General features: G+C 40.1%; 3 protein-coding genes and 1 non-coding gene across 4 annotated transcripts; 3 read left to right on the plus strand and 1 right to left on the minus strand.

Annotated features, from left to right (window-relative positions):
- The first annotated feature begins 182 nt into the window (after positions 1 to 182).
- On the plus strand, positions 183 to 3,866 carry LOC139923441 (alpha-1,6-mannosyl-glycoprotein 2-beta-N-acetylglucosaminyltransferase). The gene is made up of 2 exons (XM_071914236.2): positions 183 to 225; positions 343 to 3,866. The coding sequence occupies exon 2, from the start codon at positions 612 to 614 to the stop codon at positions 1,872 to 1,874; it is 1,263 nt and encodes a 420-aa protein (XP_071770337.1). The 5' UTR covers positions 183 to 225; positions 343 to 611; the 3' UTR covers positions 1,875 to 3,866.
- Positions 3,867 to 4,140: 274 nt separating this feature from the next.
- brox (BRO1 domain and CAAX motif containing) lies at positions 4,141 to 14,947 on the plus strand. Its single transcript, XM_071914241.2, has 13 exons — positions 4,141 to 4,233; positions 4,766 to 4,890; positions 5,230 to 5,336; positions 5,653 to 5,749; positions 6,435 to 6,530; positions 6,711 to 6,783; positions 7,642 to 7,747; positions 8,670 to 8,759; positions 8,985 to 9,070; positions 10,307 to 10,388; positions 10,756 to 10,906; positions 11,951 to 12,110; positions 12,442 to 14,947. The coding sequence occupies exons 2-13, from the start codon at positions 4,790 to 4,792 to the stop codon at positions 12,526 to 12,528; spliced, it is 1,236 nt and encodes a 411-aa protein (XP_071770342.1). The 5' UTR covers positions 4,141 to 4,233; positions 4,766 to 4,789; the 3' UTR covers positions 12,529 to 14,947.
- A 227-nt stretch (positions 14,948 to 15,174) lies between these two features.
- Positions 15,175 to 17,264, plus strand: LOC139923455 (protein FAM177A1). The gene is made up of 5 exons (XM_071914249.2): positions 15,175 to 15,390; positions 15,775 to 15,948; positions 16,082 to 16,136; positions 16,270 to 16,364; positions 16,684 to 17,264. Exons 1-5 carry the CDS (start codon positions 15,370 to 15,372, stop codon positions 16,888 to 16,890), a joined length of 552 nt encoding a protein of 183 aa, XP_071770350.2. The 5' UTR covers positions 15,175 to 15,369; the 3' UTR covers positions 16,891 to 17,264.
- A 175-nt stretch (positions 17,265 to 17,439) lies between these two features.
- On the minus strand, positions 17,440 to 17,521 carry trnas-gcu (transfer RNA serine (anticodon GCU)). The gene has a single exon. It is a non-coding gene; the product is annotated as a tRNA-Ser (tRNA).
- Positions 17,522 to 21,553: the final 4,032 nt, after the last annotated feature.

Here is a 21,553-nt window from a genome sequence, read left to right on the forward strand (position 1 = left end):
GCGCTTCAGGGCAAACTAGCCTACCCGCACTTGATTTACTTCTCCTTCTCATATTACACAACTATAGGTAGGACACTGATTCGTTCAGCAGGAGCCCAGTCTTTCCCTCGTTGGCTGGATTGTACACGTCAGCAGTCAATAAGTCACTGCTGTACCCTAAGATGGTTCATAGTCCCATCATCCTCTTCCTGGTATGAGCGTACTGACACATCGCACCTACTTTCGGTAAGTCAGCTTCATTTAACGATGGTAAATGATCTTCTTTTTTGACGTAAAATCACCATGTCGCGTCTATATCGCACACCAACCTTGCGCACTTTGTTCTACCTTTCTTTCCCACAGGTGCCAAAAACGATGTTTGAAGCGGGTGTTTCGCGGATGACACGGTTTTGAAGTTAGGAGACAATCCTGCGGGGGGGGGAAAAAAAAAAAAAAACAAGCCATCAAGAAAAGTTTTGACACTTCATCGGAGACGCGTGTCAAGCGACGCCGGAGTTTCACAGCAGGGGAAACAACGTAGCGAACAAGTTTACAATGAAGACGCTCGCGACGTTTAGGTGATTCAAAGCCATTGTTGTTGTATCCCAAAGGTTGTTTTGTACTTCGCGAAAATGAGGTTTCGGCTGCTCAAAAGGAATCTGCTCGCTCTGTTGGGTGTTTCCTTTGTAGTTGTGACTCTCTTGTTTTCAACACGTGTACTAATCGTTTCCGATAATGACACCAGCAAGCCTAATAATAACGTCGTTCAGGAAAACCAAGGCCTGCAGTCTGGTGACATGTTGAAATTTAACTTTGGTTCAGTGCCAGAATTGACTAAATCCGTTTACAGTGCCAATTACAAGCAGTTCATTCTCAATGCGGAGAAGTTTCCAGGGGAGCCTCTACTGGTGCTAGTTGTGCAGGTCCACAACAGGCCTGAATACCTCAGATTGCTCATCAAGTCATTGGAGAATGCTGCAGAGGTCCACAGCTTCCTCCTGATCTTTAGCCATGACTACTTTTCAGAGGAAATCAATGCTATCGTGCAAGGGATAACTTTCTGCAAAGTACTGCAAATTTATTTCCCTTTCAGCACTCAGCTGTATCCCAGCGAGTTTCCTGGGCAGGATCCGCGCGACTGCCCTCGGGACATATCCAAGGCCGAGGCACTCAAAACAGGATGCGTCAACGCGGAGCACCCCGACTCGTACGGACACTACAGGGAAGCCTCCATCACTCAAACCAAACACCATTGGTGGTGGAAAATTCACTTTGTGTGGGAGCGAGTGCAGGTCATGCAGGGCTACAGTGGCTTTGTAATCTTTCTGGAGGAGGACAACTACATCTTGCCTGACTTCTACCATCTTTATAAATCAATGATTGAGTTCAGGAAGAGCAACTGCATGGACTGCGACATGCTGGCTTTGGGAAACCACAATGGGCTGACGGATTTTACCAAACTGTCCAACAAGGTGTTGACCACTGGGTGGATGTCCACTAAGCACAACATAGGCATGGCCGTCTCCAGGGAGGTGTACTACAAGCTGATGGGCTGCAGCAACGACTACTGCACCTATGACGACTACAACTGGGACTGGACCCTGCAGCGCCTGTCGGGCACCTGCATATCGAAGCCCATCAAGGTGCTGGTGGCACAGGGGTCCAGGGTTCTCCACACAGGAGACTGTGGCCTTCACCAGAAGGAGAACTGCAGGCCAGAATGGGCCTCGCAGAAGGTTGAGGACTCCCTTAAAATGGCCAAGGAGGGCCTGTTTCCTCCATCTCTCGTCCTTAACGGTGCCGAGTCAGTGGAGCACAAGGCACACGTGAAGAACGGGGGATGGGGAGACGTACGAGACCATATTCTATGCAAAAACTATTCCAAACGTCTTTGAGCTATGCATTTTCTCAAAGTAATATTATGGGTAAACTCATTCAGTGATGTGCTGCGGAATATGTGCCATTCATACACAGCTTTTCAGGGTTTCAGAGGCCACAGCGGGCCGACTTTTCACTTATGTTTATGTTTTCTTTCAGTGAGGTCTTCCAAGGTTTAGAACCAAATGAGGTCCAAGGATGTTGCATGTGTGTTTATGCAGCTAGATATCAACTTACTTTTTAATACTCTTTATCACCAAAGCTGCACAGTTGCCAAAGACTTCCTTAATGTGTGTGTTGTGTATAATGCATGCAAGCGCAATCGTGTTCAGTTTCATGTTATCAGGTTTGTTCTTCTCTGGATGATCTTATACATTAAGACAAATGAATTGTGACACAGTGATGGAAAGTGAGAGAAACTATATCGCAGTTGGCATATTCACATGATAATTTGCATTTTGAATTGCAAAATCAATGACATAACATAACATGTTCTTATTATGTGGTGTGTAAAATATTGAATTGCAATGTTAAAATGAAATGGGAAAAATTCAGTTGCAATGTTTTTTACATATGCTTTTTACGGTACAGTTTTTTTTTTTTAGTGCAACTGCAAAAATGCACATGCAATGTACAAACCTACATGTAGGTTATTAAAGATGTGTGTATGACAATCTTCAATATAATGCAAAGTTTTACGTTTAGTTTGCTATTGAGCCAGCGCTGCCTTTGAAGTTGACTGACGTTGCTTTCAAAATGATGTCATGCACATAATGGAATTTGTGTTAGTGAGTGTAACCTTCAGTTTCTTTCTGTTAAAACCAGGGGTCATTTGAGGTGGAGTAGGGGATTGACACAAATTACTAAATGCATCGTCTACCACCTACTTGTTAAATTTGTATGTATTACTTCCTGGTTGCAACAACAAGAACTGGCTTGATCTTGATTCATGGTTGTCTGTGTCTGTATTTGCTTTCTGATAGGTGAGAGTTGACCTTTTGGAGTCTTGTTCAAGATTTTGGGTTTGCAAACATCATCAGGGTCATCTGTGACTCCGCTTTTCTATGTTTGCACATTTGATGTTAAAAGGTGTATGCTGGAATATAATATCATGATTCAGTTTAGATATGTCCCACTTAACTTTGACATCATATTCCTGAAGTTGCCTTTTTATCATTTTAAAATAAGAAAAAGACTTTTAACATGAACATAGTGATGCCATCTTTGCCTGAAAACTGACCAAATGTGCCTTTGATTGTTCATTCATATGATGTGCCTAAACCTGTTTTAATAGAGATTTTTAGAGGTGCACTGATGCATTTCTGTTGACCAAGTACTTAATTATGACTACTTGCCAATACTGAGAATTTGTCATTATACTTTAAAGAAATGCCAGTGTCTTTATTTCATTTGTAAATTGTGGAGGGGAAATGGATTTTGTGCAAAAGGAATGTGTGAGTTTCAATCTCACAAAAAGGTTTCATCCTACCACATTTATATTTCAATAGGTAAATGTCATTGCATCAGCATGGCATTGTGCTAGTAACCTATTGTGTTCTTGGTGGGCCCCAATAATAAGTGGTTTAACCTGGTATTAGTGCACCACTTCAGAGTTTGTGTGATCCTATAATTGTCAACACATGCCTTATGGAGATTGCTGGTCAAGAATGATAAAAGTGAATGTGAAAATTGAATAAATTGTCTCCTTTTACTGCAAAGCACAATCTATTTCTTAGGAGCATTATTTGGTTATTACATTTCTCCTGATACACAGATCTTTGTAAAAATGACTTTCTATGATATGTTTGTGTGTGTTTGGGAGAGGTTCGTGACTCAGTTGACTTAGTTGGTGAGATGTACATAGTTGTTCAGAGTGAGACCAAAATTTATTTTTGCTTGTCATTTTTTTTGTTTCTTTGTCCTTTGATCATCACTTGAAATAGCTGTTTGTTGCTCTGTGTTCACTCAATGTTTGCCAAAATGGGAAAATAAAAGAGGTTGAATTTTGAGTTTGTCTGATTATTAAGATAAAATAACTACATTTAGGCAGAATGCTCATTCCAGACAGAAGAGCTTTGACTGCTTTGACAGCCTGTTAAAAACAAACACGTTGTGGCATGTTTGGATACAGTAGGCGAGGCGTTTTGGACTCGGGTCAGATTTAACACCGGTCACATTAGGGCACAAGCTATTTAATAAAAAGAAAAAGCTGATCGCAGACCCGAGGTATTTTTCAGGCAGACGTCATGTGACTGAATCCTGTGCTCTCATTGGTCAGAGTCTACTCCGTGTTTATTTCCGGAAGTGAATTGTTGTCAGTGTCAGACTTTCCAAAAGGGCTTTCAAATCTCAAACCCAGAGCGCCGCAAGGAAACGGTAATCAGCATGTCTCGTTTTACGTTCAGATGTTTACTTCCATTTTTAAGACATAAGAAGTCAGCTGTCAGATGGCTTCAGTTTATCATGTTGTTTACGTTTCTAGATAAGGCCAGTGTTAGCTGTCGCTCTCCATAGCTTACGTAATGGACTTTTACGTCTACATAAGGCAGGCAAATGATTTCTTAAAGCATTATCATTGCTCTACCAAGCGATAGTGGAAGTTTTGTATCTATTAGTCAACAAGATAACACTGGAAAGGGAGCAAAGCAGCTGTTTATAACTGGGCTAGCCCGCTAGTTAGCGAGTTACAGCGACCGTATCGGCCAAATGAGCCAGCTAACGTTAGCTAATATGACACTAGGTAACGTTAGCTAAAGCTGCCTACTGACTGTAAACATATCACTAAAATACATTATTCGTGAGACCATCTACTACATCTACTGCTACTATTATGTCCAATATGTATTAATAGCAGTATTTCCGAGTGACTCATTGATTAACTGCTTCATCTGTCCTCCATCATATTTAGGTGTGTCCTCATCCAAGCCACAGGATGGCACATTGGTTTCACAGAAACCCACTGAAGGCAACAGCGCCTGTTTCCTTTAATTTCTATGGAGTAGCCGGGAGCCCTGCTGCCAACAAGATATGCAAGTATGTCTTATCTCTCCACTTTACACAGGCCGGGGAGGACAATGTTATCAGAATGGACTGTGACTATGATATGGTTGCAGACAGGCATGGAGTGTGCAGTATTTTCGTCTTGATAATGATTCAGCTATTCAAAGTTTCTCATGATGCTGTAATCTGGTGCCTCGCCATTAGCACAGCCCATTGGATGGCTGTGACTGTCACCTGATCACGATCATCTGTTTGTCAAGATAGCCATGTAGAGACGGATGTGATGAATGAATGAATGAATGAATACTGTAGCAGTCAACGTGATTGTGAAAATCAAATGATTGCTGTTTTCATTTATTTCAACACATTCAGTGACCTGAGGACAACCAGGGCGAGACTCCTGGAGATGTTCACCGATCTCACCTGCAACCCTGAGATCATGAAAAATGCCACAGATGCTTACTTCTCCCTCCTACAAGGTCAGTTTACACTCCAGCAAATGTGTGAGCGCTTCTATTCTTCTCTGTCTTGCAGGGTTATAGAAAAGAATGTCAGGTTGCAGTTATTTTATGCAAATTTTCTGCATTCGTACAGTAAATAATCATGGGCTGGGTCTGGTTGATTGAACACAATGGTAATGTAATGGAATACTATGTTTCACTGTGAGCACTGTTTAAATAATGTAAACTACGTGTCTCCTTGTTTGCCTTCTAACATTACCTTTATTTTGATCATTTTGTGTTGCCACTAACAAGCTGCTGCTGGTTTTTCGATTGGTTTATAATACAATACTAGGCTTCATCGCATCCTTGGATGGAACCACACAGGAGAACAAGATGAGGTTCATCCAGAACTTCAAGTGGACTGACACCTTACAAGGAAACACACCAAGGTAAACACACACACTTAGTTCTTCAAGTGCCAAAGCAGGTGGAATGTAAATGATGGCATCTGTGTTAATTTACTCCTGATGTTATTCAAAATTTGGCCAAAATTTGAAATTCTCTCGCCTCATCCGCTGTGATGGATACTTTTCAAGCAATGGATCTGTATATTCAGCTTTTGTGGTTGCATGGTACTGGCGAGATCAACAGTGAACGCTTCTCACACGCATGCATGGTATGGTGGTAAAGGAGACTAGAAGGATAAATTGTAAAAGATACCGTAACACTGGAATAAAGTCCCTTAGTTTTAGTCTTTTACAAGTGGCACTATCACTCTTTAGGTCCTCGAGGGGTATGCATGACTGGAGTGGCAACAGTAGATGTACACATACTCGCACATCCAACCTCAAGCCATCTAGCAGCTTATTGGGACTGATGAACACACAGAACCCAACTCTTTTTCAGGTGCTCCATCCAGCACCACAAATTATTTTAAGATTGTATATTTTAACCTGCCGATCATTGTTATGATCGGCAGGTTAAAAGTGGCTTGTAGGGGAGACAAAATTTTCAGTCACAGCCAAAATGAACCAGTATTTCGTAGGTGCTAATTTTCCATCCTGGTATTGTTGACCACTGTGCTTGTACCAATCTTTATTATCTCTCTGCCTCTCTCTTCTGCTTTCCTCCCAGTGCCCAGCAGGACGCAGTGTTTGAACTGGTCTCCATGGCCTTCAACGTGGCCGTCTGGTACACCAAGTTTGCCTCGAGGCTAGCAGGGAAGGAAAAGTACGTTTCGCTTATGTGCTTTATTTGTGTATCTTTGCATTAATTTATGCTCATCAATTGTACAGGTTTTGGCATTTGTGGTCTAGATTCTTGCTAGGTCATAACATTGTATATTGCATTTTTACTATAAACAATTTGTGCTATACTGACTATCTAATCCCATGTTTGCCTATTTCATAGCATAACAGAGCCTGAAGCGAAAGACGTTCACCGGAGCCTGAAGGTTGCTGCTGGGATATTTAAAAACCTCAAGGTGAGGAAGATCTACGGTACAGATCAGTGTTTCCCCTAAAAATGTTTTGGAGCAGTGGGTGCGGGAGCTAATTTTGGTTCTGTGACCCCAATTCACTCCCAACCTTACTCCCAGTATTGGTATACAGGGATATTTTCTATCTATATCTGATATGGGAACTCATTTCACAGTGATTGTCCTATATCTATTTCGGGTGAGTAATAAGGCCAGTGAATTAATTGCTATTGCCTTAATATGGCTGTAACTGCTGAATGAATTCAAGCAAAGCACTGGTGACAGTTCCTTAACATTAACACTTGGACCTTTACTATTATCTGTATATTATACACGGCTCTATTAATGTATGGTTTTACTGAGCAGGGGCATAATATTTATCATTTACATTGTGTTTCCTTTCTTAAAATAAATAAAGGTCAGTGAATGTAATTGAACTGTCCTCCAGTGACCTCAACAGCAATGGGCCATTTTTAAAATATGCTTTGCAAGCAAGTTATTTATCTACAAGGTAACAAAAAAAAAATTGTTTTTTCCAAATGACCCTGGAACAACAGCACATCCTGTTCTCTTATTCCCCCTCTTGCACACATGACCCTCAGTCTCACTGTAGTTGTAACTGATGAATCTCATCACAACTTGAACATTTTCACACTAAGGGCATTTTGCTGAGGACCTCCAAACAGTCAGATGTATTGATGCATTCTCTCATTTTGCCAACAGGCAAATGAGGTAGTAGATAATGATACGCTTCTTAATGTTAGGCAACTACGGCACAACCTCAAGTGCCCATGGGATCTCCACACTCCACTTTAATAGCTACTTCTTTAAATGGAAGCTCATTCTCTGGTGTGTTTCCTACAGGAGGTCCACATCCCTCGCCTCATCACCCCAGCTGAGAAGGGCCGAGACCTGGAGCCCAGAGTGATTGATGCATATATCATCCAGTGCCAAGCAGAGGCACAAGAAGGTAGCTGCAGTTTCAGCCTTGAACATTACACTAGCCATTATAAAGCGTTAGAAATTTGGAGCAAATTTTAGCCGAAGCTAGTGTATGGCTGACCTACCCATTGTATTTCACTCAAATTTGTATTCTTATAAATATTTACGTAGAATATAAAAAAAGTCAGTAAACCCATCATAGGTCTTTCTCTCTTGCATATTGCTTGACTACAGAAGTGTAAGGCTTTCTCTGCTTGCTAAGTCACAAACATGAGTAGCTGTGATAAAAGTGAGCCTTGACATGGATCTGCTCTGGTTTTCATTCTGACCCAATGGTGGCTAAGGCTAAGGCCTTAAACGCCCAGAGTAATACCTAAACTGTGGATGACTGCACACTGTACTGTCTGTATATTTTACACTGATGTTATTAGTTTGTTGTCTTATATTGTAACATATTTCTCTGTGTTTGTTAAAGCCTGTTTTGATGTTTCTTTTAACAGCAGCAGTGCTGAGTGCAAGACAAATTTCCCCTTGAGGGACAATAAATTTGAACTTATATCTTATCCTAATTTGAAATAATATAATCAAAATTGTAATGGTTATTTTGCAGTATGAAGTAATAAATGTACTCTTGCATTATTCTTTTCTGTAACAAAATATGTTTAACTTGGGGACTAAGGTGTGTAGAATAGAAGAGTTAACCTAAGAGCAGTTTGCCTCTTCAACCATAGTTAAGTTCATATTGACGTGTGACCACACTGGTGATCCTAGGTGAGGACTTTTATTTTGAAAAACTCAGTAGTCTGGAGTGTTCCCAGACCAAGGTCAATTGAGTCCATAACACCAGGTACTCAGATGTGAATGATAAATATTGTATCAGTGGTAATGCATTATTATATCCATATTTTATTTGTCCTGGCTTTCTCTCTATCTGTTTCTCATTTTTACAGTGACAATTGCCAGAGCGATTGAACTGAAGCATAATGCCACACTCATTGCAGCTTTGGCCTTTGAGACAGCAAACTTCTATCAAAAAGCTGGTCAGTGTTTTTGCACTTGTGCTTTTGAAAAGTTCTACTAATGAATTGATTTATTTACAACAGTTACAGTGCCTGTTACCTGTAGGAAATTATTTTTCCTTCTTGTTACTCTTGTGTAAAACATGAATTGCATATCAGATCAGGCACCAAGACAGCGTAATGATAAGGAAGTTTACATTGCACATTCATAATAGGCCATTAAAGGTCAATATTTCTGTCTTCCAGACCATACACTGAACACTTTGGAGCCAGAGTGCAGTAGCAAGTGGAGGAAGTATCTTCAGCTGAAGCAGCACTTTTACATGGCCTACGTAAGTCCTTGCATATCGTTATGTAGTTCACAATCTTCCTTGTGGATCCTAAGACCAGACTGATGTAGGCCTTTATCTATACATTAGCCTTTATTTATCTAGGGAAAGTTTACTTTTTCAGCAACACCCTGTTTCACAGTTCCACAGATCCACACGCTCACAAATGGGAGCAGTTGAGGTTTAAGTGCCTTTCTTAATAATAATAATAATAATAATAATAATAATAATAATAATAATAATAACCTTTATTTGTATAGCACCTTTCATACACAACATGCAGCTCAAAATGCTTTACATCAATAGAAGGCAGATAAACGACGGCAGATAGAAGGCAGATAAAAGACAGATAAAAAGATCAAATTCATATAAAAGAACAAGCAAAATGCATTGCATTAAAATAATCAAATCAAGTAAAATAGAAAGATAAAAGAACACCAAATACTCCCACTTTTAGATGCACATTGTGAGTGAACCCATATGTTTTTCTTTAATTTTCTTTCCCCCCGTCCTTCCTGATTCTACTCTTGATCCGATCTTTCCGTCAGATCTCACTGCCTCAGGCAGACGAGAATCACAGATTCTCCTCTTGGTCAAAGACCTCACCATCCACAGATGAATGAGAATCATACAGGGTAAAGCTCTGCCCCCCCCCCCCACATATAGTGTTCACTCGTGCAAGTAAGCATTACCCGGACAAGACCAATGAAAATTCGTACTTGCCCGTGTCAGCTCTGTTGGGATCCTGAACAGAAACAGTTAAATTGAAGGCTATTTAAAAGCTAAGCTTGTTTTTAGCAGTCGTTTGAAAATGCTTACAGAGCCCGCCTCTCTAATATTCTTTGGGAGGATGTTCCACAGTTTAGGAGCATAGTTAAAAAAGGCTGCATCCCCAATCTTCTTTTGAGTGGGGTTTTGTACTTGTAACAATCCAGCAGTAGAAGACCTGAGGGCTCTTGATGGAATGTAGAACAGCAGGTATTCTGAAAGGTCAACTTGACTGTCAGCTTGACTAGTTGACAGTAGCTGTCAAGGGAGGGGAGAGTATTTCTCATTCACTTGCCCTGCTTAGATTTTCCCAACCTTCCAGTCACAAGGCTGCATCTCCTACCTGCAGCAAGACAACATCAAACTGCTTGATATCGCAGAGAGACAAGAGAGACAAGTCAGGCTTACTCAGCCTGTGGTTCTTCAGCAAACACAACATCTCCTGATCACACTCTGTAATTCTGTTTGAAGGCATACTGCTATCATGGACAGACTCTGCTGGCGAGTGACAAGTGCGGCGAGGCTATAAGATCTCTCCAAGAAGCGGAAAAGTGTACGTATTTCTGGGACTTGACATTTGTTTTTATTCTCAGTTGCAAGAAAAAATAGTCGTTAAGTACTTAATTAATACATAATGTGTGTGTAAATTGCATTAAGCACTAACACATTCTAACACATTCACATTCACATATTCTGTCTACACATTCACTAACACGTTGTGGACTTGCATATAAGTTAATGCACAGGTGAATACACTGGAAAAAGACATTGTAAGGTGTAAGCTTTCAGTTTTTTTTCTTAGTGTTGCTGCAGTACTTTTGGACTCGCATTCCTTTCTAATAAAGATTCACATTTTTTGCTTGTCCCCACCTTAGCTTTCTGGCTTGATTTTGTATTAATCTGATAACATCTGTGTTTAGGTTACTCCCGCGCCGAGGCCCTGTGTAAAGAGTATCGTCAGACCAAAGGGCCGGGCAGCACAGCCAAACCCTCGGAGCAGCTGTTCTTCCTCAAACTGGGCGGCCTCATCAAAAACACCCTGGAGAAGTGCCAGAGAGAGAACGGCTTCATGTGAGTCGTTCAGTCACACACACACACACACACACACACACATGCATGTGCACAAACACACTCAGGTACATACATTCCAAAGCATGCACAAACAAATGTCCATAGGTGGACACACTCATATTTTATTACACACAAAGTGACACACAAACACACACACAGTCATATGTTAGTGGAAACATTCATATATTTACACAGATACAGATGTGCAAGTAAATCCACATGCAGTCACATTCATTTAGAGGCATGTATTTGTGCCTAATTGGGGAGAAAAGACTACAGAATGTCTATAGTGGCTTTCAGATGACATAATGTGCCCTCTGGTGGCCATATTGGAGGTGCTCACCTCTTGACAACAATGGCTGCGCAAAGCTGGTTGCATTTCTAAACTTATCACGCAGCCGTCTCAGAAGTATGGAACGGTTATTTCTGTACTGTTTTTGACTGGGATCTGATCATTTCACCACTGGTACATCTGATCAGTTTTGTGTTTAAGTAATGTCGCCTTGTTAGATGGAAAATCATAGTGTCTGATGGGCTAACCATCACTGTCTTGTTGGTAACACATCTGATTTGCACTATGGCTAATGTTATGTATCTAGTGCTAATAGTGTCTAGTTTTGTGCTAACATTTACAACAGTTGCTTTGCTAAATTAGCTTGCTGGCTCGCCAGGTGACTGACAATGCTCTAAACCAGCTACAGTACTGGTTCAGGTTAACTGAGCTGACGCTTCTCAAGCTACAACTCAGTGCTTTGTAGGGGCTAGAGCTAAAGAAAAGGGCTCAATTTGGGGACAAATCTACTGTACCAGTCCATTCACTTTTACTTAAAATGCTCTTTTTCACATATCTCTCCCAGTTGTAATATATTTTGCCATTATTTGTGGTTGCTAGGAGATGTGGGTGCAACTGCAAAACCTCAACATTTGCAAAATGCACCCAGAGGCACAGATTGGCATTATCAGAACTCACACATACAAACTTATAATGTTTTATTTTTTTTAAACGTTTTTCACTTTAATTGCCATTTTGGACATATCATGCAGATACTTCCACAAGGTCCCAGCTGAGCCCCCCCAGCTGGAGCTGAAGGCGAGCTATGGTCTGGCTGAGCCAGTAGCCTTCGAGCTGCCGGCCCTCAGTGAGCAGTGCACACCTGAAGTCTACGCCACCTTTGACCTGACCAAGGGGGCCAAAAATGACAAGGTACTGCAACTCACCTGAACGTTTATTTCAAGCCATGCTGAATGACGATATGTATAAACGTGGAAAACAGAACCTTTATGCCAAACAAAAGTTTGTATGCCAGTTAGTATTGTTTATTTAAGTTCTGCCTACTTCACTTTACTTAAGTTCAGTTTATTTGAATTTTTTTGAAAGCACAAAGTGCCTATAAAAGTCTTCAGTGATGCCACAAAAAAAAAAAGTTTCCATTCCAGTTTTTATGATTGATTAATAGTTTACATCTGATTCTGAGGTTGATTTGCTAGTTGCTAAATATTTGTTTTATTCCCTTCTTGTGGTGTTTTGATTCCAGGCCAAACCCAAACAGGAGGAGGAAGTGAAACCAGTGAAGGAGCCAGATTTGAAGCCTCAAAAGGACACAGGCTGTGTCCTCTCCTAAACTTTCTGTGGATGCCATTTTCCAATCTCATGCTTCAGTACCACCTATTATAGTGATGGCATCCATTCCTTTACATCAAAAGTAAACCTCCATAGGAAAAATGTCATTTTTTTGTATTGTTAATTCATGGTGTTTTACATTTATGCTGAAAAATACACAGTGTATTTGGGTATGACGATACCATATCACCTGTCAGCTGTCAATTATACTTCTATATAATATATAACATCTAAGCCAGCACCAATTTGTGATCTTAGAAAGTAAGAAAGACATGTGACAACTTACTGTAAAACGGCTCACATTGATGACATTGGTGGTGTTTAATATTCTCTGAAACTGATTGTCTAAAAACGTAATAAGTTAGTAAGTTAAGTAATGCAAAAGATGTTAAAGGCAGGATGGTTCTTTTAGAGCATTGTTGGTCATTCAAAGTCAATTGGAAGGGTTATTATAGCTCAGTTAGGTCTTTATATGAGGTCATTTCAATTAGAATAATTATAAATATACGTCTTAAAGGTAAATTAGTCCTATTAATGGTGCCTTTGGCTGCAGGTAAACCTCCTTACTGTGGGCCCTTACAGGATGTGATCACTGAGTCTCAGGATTTCCAACCTCTGGCACTGGAGTGCTCTGGCCTGCCTTTAGATGCCCCAAATAATGGAAACTGGTCCATTGAACATACTGGAAAATGGCCTCAGAATACAGACCTGGACAAAAGATCAATGAAATTATTTTACATGCACAAGATTTGACTTTTCAGATACTCGAGTAGCATCAGAAGTGGAAGGAAAACATTCTTAAATTAAGTATTTACCAATACACAGGACTTGATGTAGCTATCCATAGATGGAGAGCTTATATAGAAAACTGCTTTGGATGAAAGTGGGTGGTAATTACCGGTGCTGTCATTGGTGTCATCAAGTTGGCAACTCCCATTATAGATATTTTGCAGATTGAGGCTTGGCAGTAAATTCCCTGAATCACCCTTTATATTTGCTTTTGACAAACCTTAACCTTTAATTGATTTGAAACCATTTCAAATTGAGATTTTGTTGAGGACTGCGTCAGAAAACAAGCTGTTCATGATGAAGTTATATTAACATTAGAAATGTAAATCAACAGGCAGCAGAAAAAATGATTACTGATGCATTGGGTTTGTTTTTATCAGTAGCATTTTATGATCAATGATTTTTGTTTTGTTTTTTAGACTGCATGAAGCATCCATTGTAGTTCTTTTTGTACATGAGGTAGCTGTTTTCTACTTTTACTATTCATTTTAGAAAAACTATATTATTGGGTAAAGTTTAATCATTCCTTCACGATAGTGGCTATCTGGGGATTTTGTAAGACATCCCTGTTAATATTAGCTCTTAATTTATTTCTATTGTTTAATGATATTTTAGTTGAGAACTTATAACACTCGTTATGACCATATACAATCCTATGTGAAACAAAACAATTCAACGTTTTCGATAATGCTGAAATGCTTTTTCCTCATTGTCTTCTTGAAATGGATACACCAGAGTCCTGTTGAGATACATGACGCTCACTCTTGTAAGCTTTTCAGTTGCTGAGAGCTTTTCAGTTGCCATGTTGTCAGTGGATGAGACCATAGATGTCTGTTGTGTGTTATCCCCTTGATTTAAGACTGGGGGGGGCATTACCAGATCACATGGACACAGAAACAGAACATGTAGGAGGCCTGTATTGAGGGAAAAAAGCACATGAATTTTCTATTTCTCAAATGATGTCACGTGTTGCCGAAGAGCTGCTCCAGATGTTGTCAGAGAGGATGCTGTAGTTCCTCAAATTGTCAAACCTCTTCCACTTGAAAAATGAAGTAATCTCAGAAGAAGCGTAACTGTCAATCGGTCAGAGTTATGTATAACCTGTAATGTACCCTCCACATGCATTCATTCAATTCAGAACTCGTGTATTTGCTTTGAAGCAGCATTTAGCCTCTGCAACTGTGACAGTACAATTCTGAAAAAGCAGACATTAAACAAATTTTCTCACTTGTTACTGTATAATTTCTACATAGCACATCGTAATGCCTTTGCACTTTATCTTCAGTTGTGCAGGTTTTCCAGTGGGGATCCAGTGGAAGCAGCACTGCACCTAGTTCGCAATTACGACAAAAGAGGACTGGTTAAGACACTTAATCTCCTTGTGGTCTGGTTTGATTTTGACTAACATGTTGGTTCAATATACTTGGAACCGTGGATTTAATTGACAAACAAATATTGCATAATTCGGACCAATGCTACTTCTTTTTCCTTTTCAAGGCACCGGTTTATCAGTAGGGTGTGCCGAATCATCATTACAATGTACACTCCTGTAGCTCATTATTCTTCATCTAATGGTGTCCTTCATGTAAAATGTATTTCGAATGGTATTAAAACTATCCATGGAACCAGAAGTCTTTTAAGTTGTGTGTTTGTGTATTATATTTCAATTATGATGGTTAAGGGTTAGGGTTATGCATGTGCATGTTTTGTAGCTATAAGCATCATCCTGGCATCCATAAGTTACATTACAGTTGTAGTCTGCATAAAAGTTGGCAATAGACCTTGACATTCTACACACTGCAACAAACCCAACCCCTCAAGCCCGAGAATGAAACTGACTGCATTTTAATGACAGCTCTCCAACTACTGCCTGTGTTAAGGTTTACTCTGGCGTCTCAGGTTTCACCACTACTGCAGGATGAAGACTGATCCTATATCCTGGATTTAGGTTGTTTTCCTCCATCAAGTAAGAGTGAAAGTGGTTGGACATTATCGCTCTGAAATGAAAAAGAATCAACTGTCTTGCACTGGAGCGGTAAAGAAACACTGAAGAATGAGCGACAGTCACCAGGAAGTAAGTGTTGTAAATATTTAAACGGTTAAGCAAGACATAGTTATGAAGCTTACGTGGCAGAAGTGTTCGGGTAAATCTCCAAGCATTCTGAAATGAATCAGCCTAACTGACACTGTGTATGGAAGTCAGTTTTCAAACAGCATTTTGCGACTCTCCCTTGGTAAATAATTGTTCTGCCATGCTCTCAGGGATCCTGAAGTAGTGCTAACTGACTTGACACATACACATGCATACTCCATATGCACGTATGCACACACTCACACACACTTAGCCTATAAAATGACATGTTGGAGAATGATAATGTGCTATTAAGCCAATGGGTCAGGTAACAAACAAAATAGAAGCAAAATTAAAGATTATGTAAAGCCATGTCGTCTCTGTCAGGGTGAAGACATCAAGGAAACAGAGTTTGGGGGTGCTGCCCTGTCCAAACAGAGGAGGGTCATCCACTTCTCCAGCGGTGAAACTCTGGAGGAGGAAGAGGAGGAAGAGGAGGACAGCGAAGAGGAAGAAGTGGATTCATCAAACGGACAAGCCTTCAGAGAACCAGCAGCGAAGGTGGGAAACTGTTTAAGGGAGAAATTTGTTTTCTCAACTTAGACCACATAGAGTAGCAGTCACATTATCTCTCTATGTTCTTTCTCTCTCTCTCTCTCTCTCTCTCTCTCTCTCTCTTGATCAATCTTTTCAGGCCAGATTCTCATTTAAGAATGTGGCTGTTCTAGTTGGGAGGATGTCGCTGCGGAGTAAGTAATGTCACAGGTGCAATTATAATTATTTAAAAATATATCCAAGCCATATACTCAACACACAACAGGCCTGTTTTTAGCCATGCAGGGAAGTCTCACTGAGTCACCAAGTCTTGGTTTCCACATTCAGCTTGCGATTTCCTTGGAGAGAAACTGGCTGGTCTGCTTGGACTGAATGCTGCTAAATACCAATACGCCATAGATCAGCATCAGCGTGACCACAAGGTAAAGTGCATGAGCGACAAAACAAGCTTACTGTTAGAAGGTAGACTAACAGTACTGTAGCATCCAAGAAACTTCTTGACTGATTGTGATTTGTCAGGGGAGGGAAGGAGATGGTGTCTCATTTTTTAATACAAATTATTGAATTCATCCATTCTGTTAACAATATATTTTAGGTACAGTACTTTACAAGCCCAGAATCCTGGTGTTTCAACACATTGTTCACACCACTAATTAATATAACTCAGCAAGCAGACTTTTAACTTTTTCACCTAATGGATAAAATGGATAAAATCTCTCTCTTTCCCCACCTCACTGATAGACAACAGGCAGTCAAGGCGCAGGAGAGGGCCTCTCCGAAGGTGGGACAGAGAGAATCCACCTCTCTCCCAGACTGGATAGGAGTCAGTATGGAGCTACAGCGGCACTAAGAAGCCCTGCGGATCCTCAATATAGGACACACGATGAAGACAGAAATGAAGGATCTCACAACAGAGGCTATCAAGAAGATGATGATCACTTGAAATAAGCACTGTATTGAAAAGGAAGAAGTAAAAGAAGGACGAGGGCTGGGATTTCATTTTCTTCTGGCTTTCATTTGCAAGACTTACACATCTTTCATTCATTATACTGAATGCCTTCATTGTAGGCCTACCATTTCTGGAACAGCAACAAAATACAAGTAGGCAAAGTACACTGTGTAAAAGAAATAATGCATGATTGCTTGTGCAGTGTGGTAGGACTGATTGTAGTATGGTATGCTATAAAAGTATGCAGTTTGATTTGAAGGAAAATCTAACTTACACCATTTCACTGTGAGGGCAAGCAACAAAGAAAGAAAAAATATAAATTATGCCATTTGTGTGTATGTGAAAACAATCAAAATAAAATAAAAGTATCTTTAAAAACATAGAGTATCAAATCGAGATGGTTCACCGTTTCATTAATGTATGTTTGCCGACACGTCTGTGAAGAGGAACGCTAGGCAAATTAACAGCAACACGAGTAACAGCTCGAGACACAAATATGATTTAAAATGTGTATCTTTTTGTCACAATGTGGTAGTGACAAAACAATTCGACGAGGATGGGATTCGAACCCACGCGTGCAGAGCACAATGGATTAGCAGTCCATCGCCTTAACCACTCGGCCACCTCGTCGCTGCTGCACGTACATGTAAAAGTCACTATTCAAATCTAAATCAAAGATTCAAAGAAGTTCATTTTCATTTATTGGTACGAATCGAATAGAAATGACTTTTACCAAAGCATACTGTGACATCACATCCAAAAAAATAAAATAAAAGTATTAACTAATATTAATAAGCCTATCCCAGATAGTTCCCATTATTATGAACAGCTAGATATCTCTTCCTTATCCACATACGCGGTTCAAAACAAACTATATCCGCGCACAAATTTCAAGCATATGGTGTTGTTGGCCCAAACAACAGATCTCCTTGGCCCACACTCGCGGCAAGTATAAAGCCCGTTTGTCAGCTAACGTCAACATTAGTGGATTGTCTCGACTAATTTTGGCGATTTCAGAATACCCACGACGACAGCAGCAAGTTACAAGTTAACTTGTCGCGTGAGGTTTGAGGTTGCTTCACTTTAGCTTAATGTCTAACGTAGCTACGTTAACTATTAAGGCAGCAAATCAAACGCCAGCTAGCTAGGTAGCTATTAGTTCACATGCACGCTAGTTACATTATGGCCAGTCGTGTGTGTGTTTAGGCGGAGGTGATCATCATGAGGCAAACAACCACCAACAAAAGAAGAAAGAAAGCAATGAATTGTGTTTTTCTCCCTCACTGTTTCCTAGTGTGAATGGAAAGTGACGAGAAATCATACATATTTGAGAGGCTACAATTTTATTAAAGTGTGTGTGTGTGTGTGTGTGTGTGTGAGAGACTTGGCGAATTGGGTCCAGAATTGGACACTGGTATGGGAGACCAGAGACTACTCCTTGAATTCCTCCAATCAGAAACAAGCTAGAGTGATGACACTCATGACTCTGCATATGCCATTATGTTGTCATATCTCAAGACATATCTCAAACTCACCGAGAGAAATTATTATCAAAAGTTGCTTTTATTCACTCCCTCTTTCTTTTGACAGTTTCAAGTTGCATATAGTGAGAGAGCAGGAAAAAAACTGTAATATTGTCCACGCCCATTATAAATGCATTATTTGGTTGGGTTTTGTTTGACTAAAGAAGAGAGAAATATTGTTAGATTTCATTTCCGCCCAGCCATGGGCCTTTTCCATGAGTATGCAGCAGGATGGTTTTGACACATGTAGTTCACTGCCTGCACCGTAAATATTGATGTTTGTTAATGAACATTTAAAATGCAATTTTAAAGATGAATGTTGCAGGTTTGAATGTCAGTTTCTGGCAATCGAAAAAAGTTGTACATGTTCACAATTATATTGATGTAATTGACTACGGTAGACCATAATAATAACATATATGTATATATGCATATGGATGTCACAGAATAACATTAAGTATTTAAATTGAGTGGTTATTCTAATCATCTCATACACCCCATAGATACTATTTATGAACTGATTGAACAAGGAGTAGTGGCTATAAACATATACTGTATATACAGTATTTAACCTTTGTAATGTTATCTACATTACCAAACTCTTTTCTCCTCACATCACAGTGAACAAGTGCCAAAAGTAGTGGAGGAGCATGAAATGCACTTCCAGCCAACCTGGAAGTGCTGAAGATACATGAAGTTATTGCTCTGTTTCTTAAAGAGTGATCTGTCACCTCACTCAATAAAGAAAGTTCCAGTCGCAAGAGCCAAGCAGCCAAGCAGCTGGTGATTTTTCTGAGGAGGAGTGGATGATATGGTGAGATGGAAGAGGAAGACACTGATAAGGAGCTGAATGTGGGTGGGGGAAATGGTGACACAGTAAACCAGCCTCCAGCATCTATGAGATGGGAGAAGAAGACCCAACAAACACAGAAGACAATCCTCTTCCCCCTCTTCTCCCCTTCCTCCGTCTTCCCCCACAACTGCAGCATCCGAAGGGCCTGGACAGAAGAGAAAAAGGCCGATGGACTGTGATGACAATAGTGGTGATAATGATGGAAGTATTGGCATAGCGGATGACAAGGCAGGTGAGATGTTTTTCCTCAGTTTGCTCCCTTATTTAAAGAGGCTGTCGAACAAAAAGAGGAGCGCTTTGAAAATACCGATACTGGTCTATAAAGCAATGTTCCAGTATTATTGACTGCACACTTCCCAGTCAGTGGTTGCGTTAGACTTTCTCGTTCAGGGTCGTAAAAATTCCGTCATAATCTATTATTACCCGTCATTTTCATTTTCTTTTTTTTTTTATGATAATGAGACATAACCTATTTAATAGCATTTAATTTTCAAAAACAATCGATCACAATAACATTTAATATACAGAAGAACAAACTTAGATTACGGTATGCAAAACATCTGAATATTTTGAAGATTGATTAAAGCTTTCTTTTTTATTTTTGGGTCACGTCAGTGCTACAGTAGGCTAGATTCATCTAGCCTACTGTAGGCTGTCTTTTGGACAGATATTTACAACATTGGAAACATCTCACTCAATCTAAATTGGAAAAGGAGGTTGCGCTTCAACAATGGGATTCTCAGTGGAGTGCTAAACCCAAAATCCAGAGCATGTTCCAAAAAATATGAACAGGTAGCACATCTCAAATTTCCAAGTAAAGGATTACAAAATACTAACATTTCACTTATTTATTTGGCTCACATCACAATAGAAAAACGCTTACGCGTTTCGGCACAGAGCCTTCTTCAGAGGGTTTGAGCTATACAGGTTCAATTTGGTAATATACACAAGGGCAGAGTTAATACACAGCTGGGAGTTGGACCCAATTATTTAGGAACCAATCACTTCTCTTATCCCATGGTTCTAGATACAAGGACCAATCACAATATGAAGCTTCACAAAACACGGTTTCTGGCCATCACTATTAAGACCATACACTAGATGGCAACAAAGGGACATAGATTAAACAGTCTTAACCTAAAAAGCATTTTAAGCTGTAGTCATCATTAAGTCCATTTGGTGTCATAGTATTGAGTGTGTATATCCAGAACATTTCTCTCTGGGCCAGTTTCTTCAGAACATCACCTCCTCTTGTGGGCATCATGACTTTCTCAATCCCACAGAATTTTAATGAAGAGGGTGAACCATGATTTGCTTCAGCATAATGTTTTGCAATTGCATAATCCATATTGCCTGTACGGATTGCAGTTTTGTGCTCCGATATTCGTTGTTTAAGGGGCCGTTTGGTTTGTCCAACGTATGCTAGACCACAGGGACATAATAACATGTAAACCACATGAGTAGACTTACAGTTTATACATTCCCGAATAGGAATTTTCCTCCCAGTGTGAGGATGATTGAACGATTTCGTATTTGTTGTATTGTTGTAGCAGGCACAGTTACCACACCTATACATGCCTGTTGTTGTCAGACATGTGGTCCTGTTTTGAGTCATATTTTTGTACATGGCAATGTTTTTAATTGTGGGTGCTCACTCAAGTATTTTTCCACCTTTTCTTCACCTGTCCCCCATCCTTTTGGCCTTGCTATACCAATATTGTTGGTAATAGTAGAAGTAGTAGTAGTAGTAGAACTTGTATTACATTTAACTATACAGGTGACCAAAATTGAAGGCAGTTATTTTGCAAAAGGACTGTTGTGTTCTCATGTCATGCATTGATTTTTTCTTCTTGTAGACTTGCTCACCTCTTACCAGCAGGTGACAGTAAAAGTACAGTAATTGTTTTTATTAGTTCACAAGTATTCACTGGAAAGACCTGTAACTGCTGTTGCACATTAATTCTCTTGATATGATAGGGTTTTTTGACCAATACAGACCTTTTTTTTGCTTGTTTTGAGCATCGCCCTGCGTCTCATTCACAGAAGTGCCCAGTATAGCCACAGTCCTCTACAACTGGCCAGTGAGCAGTGCTAATGGAGCAATTGAGGATTATGTGCCTTGCTCATGGGCACCTTGACAGTAGTTGTTGTTGAGGGAGAGGTGAGTCTCTCTCATTCACATCCCCTGCCCAGAATTTCCCAGCTGGTCTAGCGTTCAAACCGGCCACTTTCTAGAGGAGTGATTGCTCTCTTTTTTCTCTCCTTTATGGCAGGAGCCCTCTCATA

The sequence above is a fragment of the Centroberyx gerrardi genome, chromosome 18 (assembly GCF_048128805.1).
Source record: "Centroberyx gerrardi isolate f3 chromosome 18, fCenGer3.hap1.cur.20231027, whole genome shotgun sequence".
NCBI lineage: Eukaryota > Metazoa > Chordata > Actinopteri > Beryciformes > Berycidae > Centroberyx > Centroberyx gerrardi.

Excerpts from the sequence above, each read along its gene's own strand:
- LOC139923441 (XM_071914236.2), top strand. The coding sequence starts at position 612 with ATGAGGTTTCGGCTGCTCAAAAGGAATCTGCTCGCTCTGTTGGGTGTT.
- brox (XM_071914241.2), top strand. The coding sequence starts at position 4,790 with ATGGCACATTGGTTTCACAGAAACCCACTGAAGGCAACAGCGCCTGTT. Across the intron at positions 5,750-6,434 it reads TTACAAGGAAACACACCAAG|TGCCCAGCAGGACGCAGTGT; the intron begins GTAAACACACAC and ends CTTTCCTCCCAG. Across the intron at positions 6,531-6,710 it reads AGGCTAGCAGGGAAGGAAAA|CATAACAGAGCCTGAAGCGA; the intron begins GTACGTTTCGCT and ends CCTATTTCATAG.
- LOC139923455 (XM_071914249.2), top strand. The coding sequence starts at position 15,370 with ATGAGCGACAGTCACCAGGAA. Across the intron at positions 15,391-15,774 it reads TGAGCGACAGTCACCAGGAA|GGTGAAGACATCAAGGAAAC; the intron begins GTAAGTGTTGTA and ends CGTCTCTGTCAG. Across the intron at positions 16,365-16,683 it reads AGCATCAGCGTGACCACAAG|ACAACAGGCAGTCAAGGCGC; the intron begins GTAAAGTGCATG and ends CCTCACTGATAG.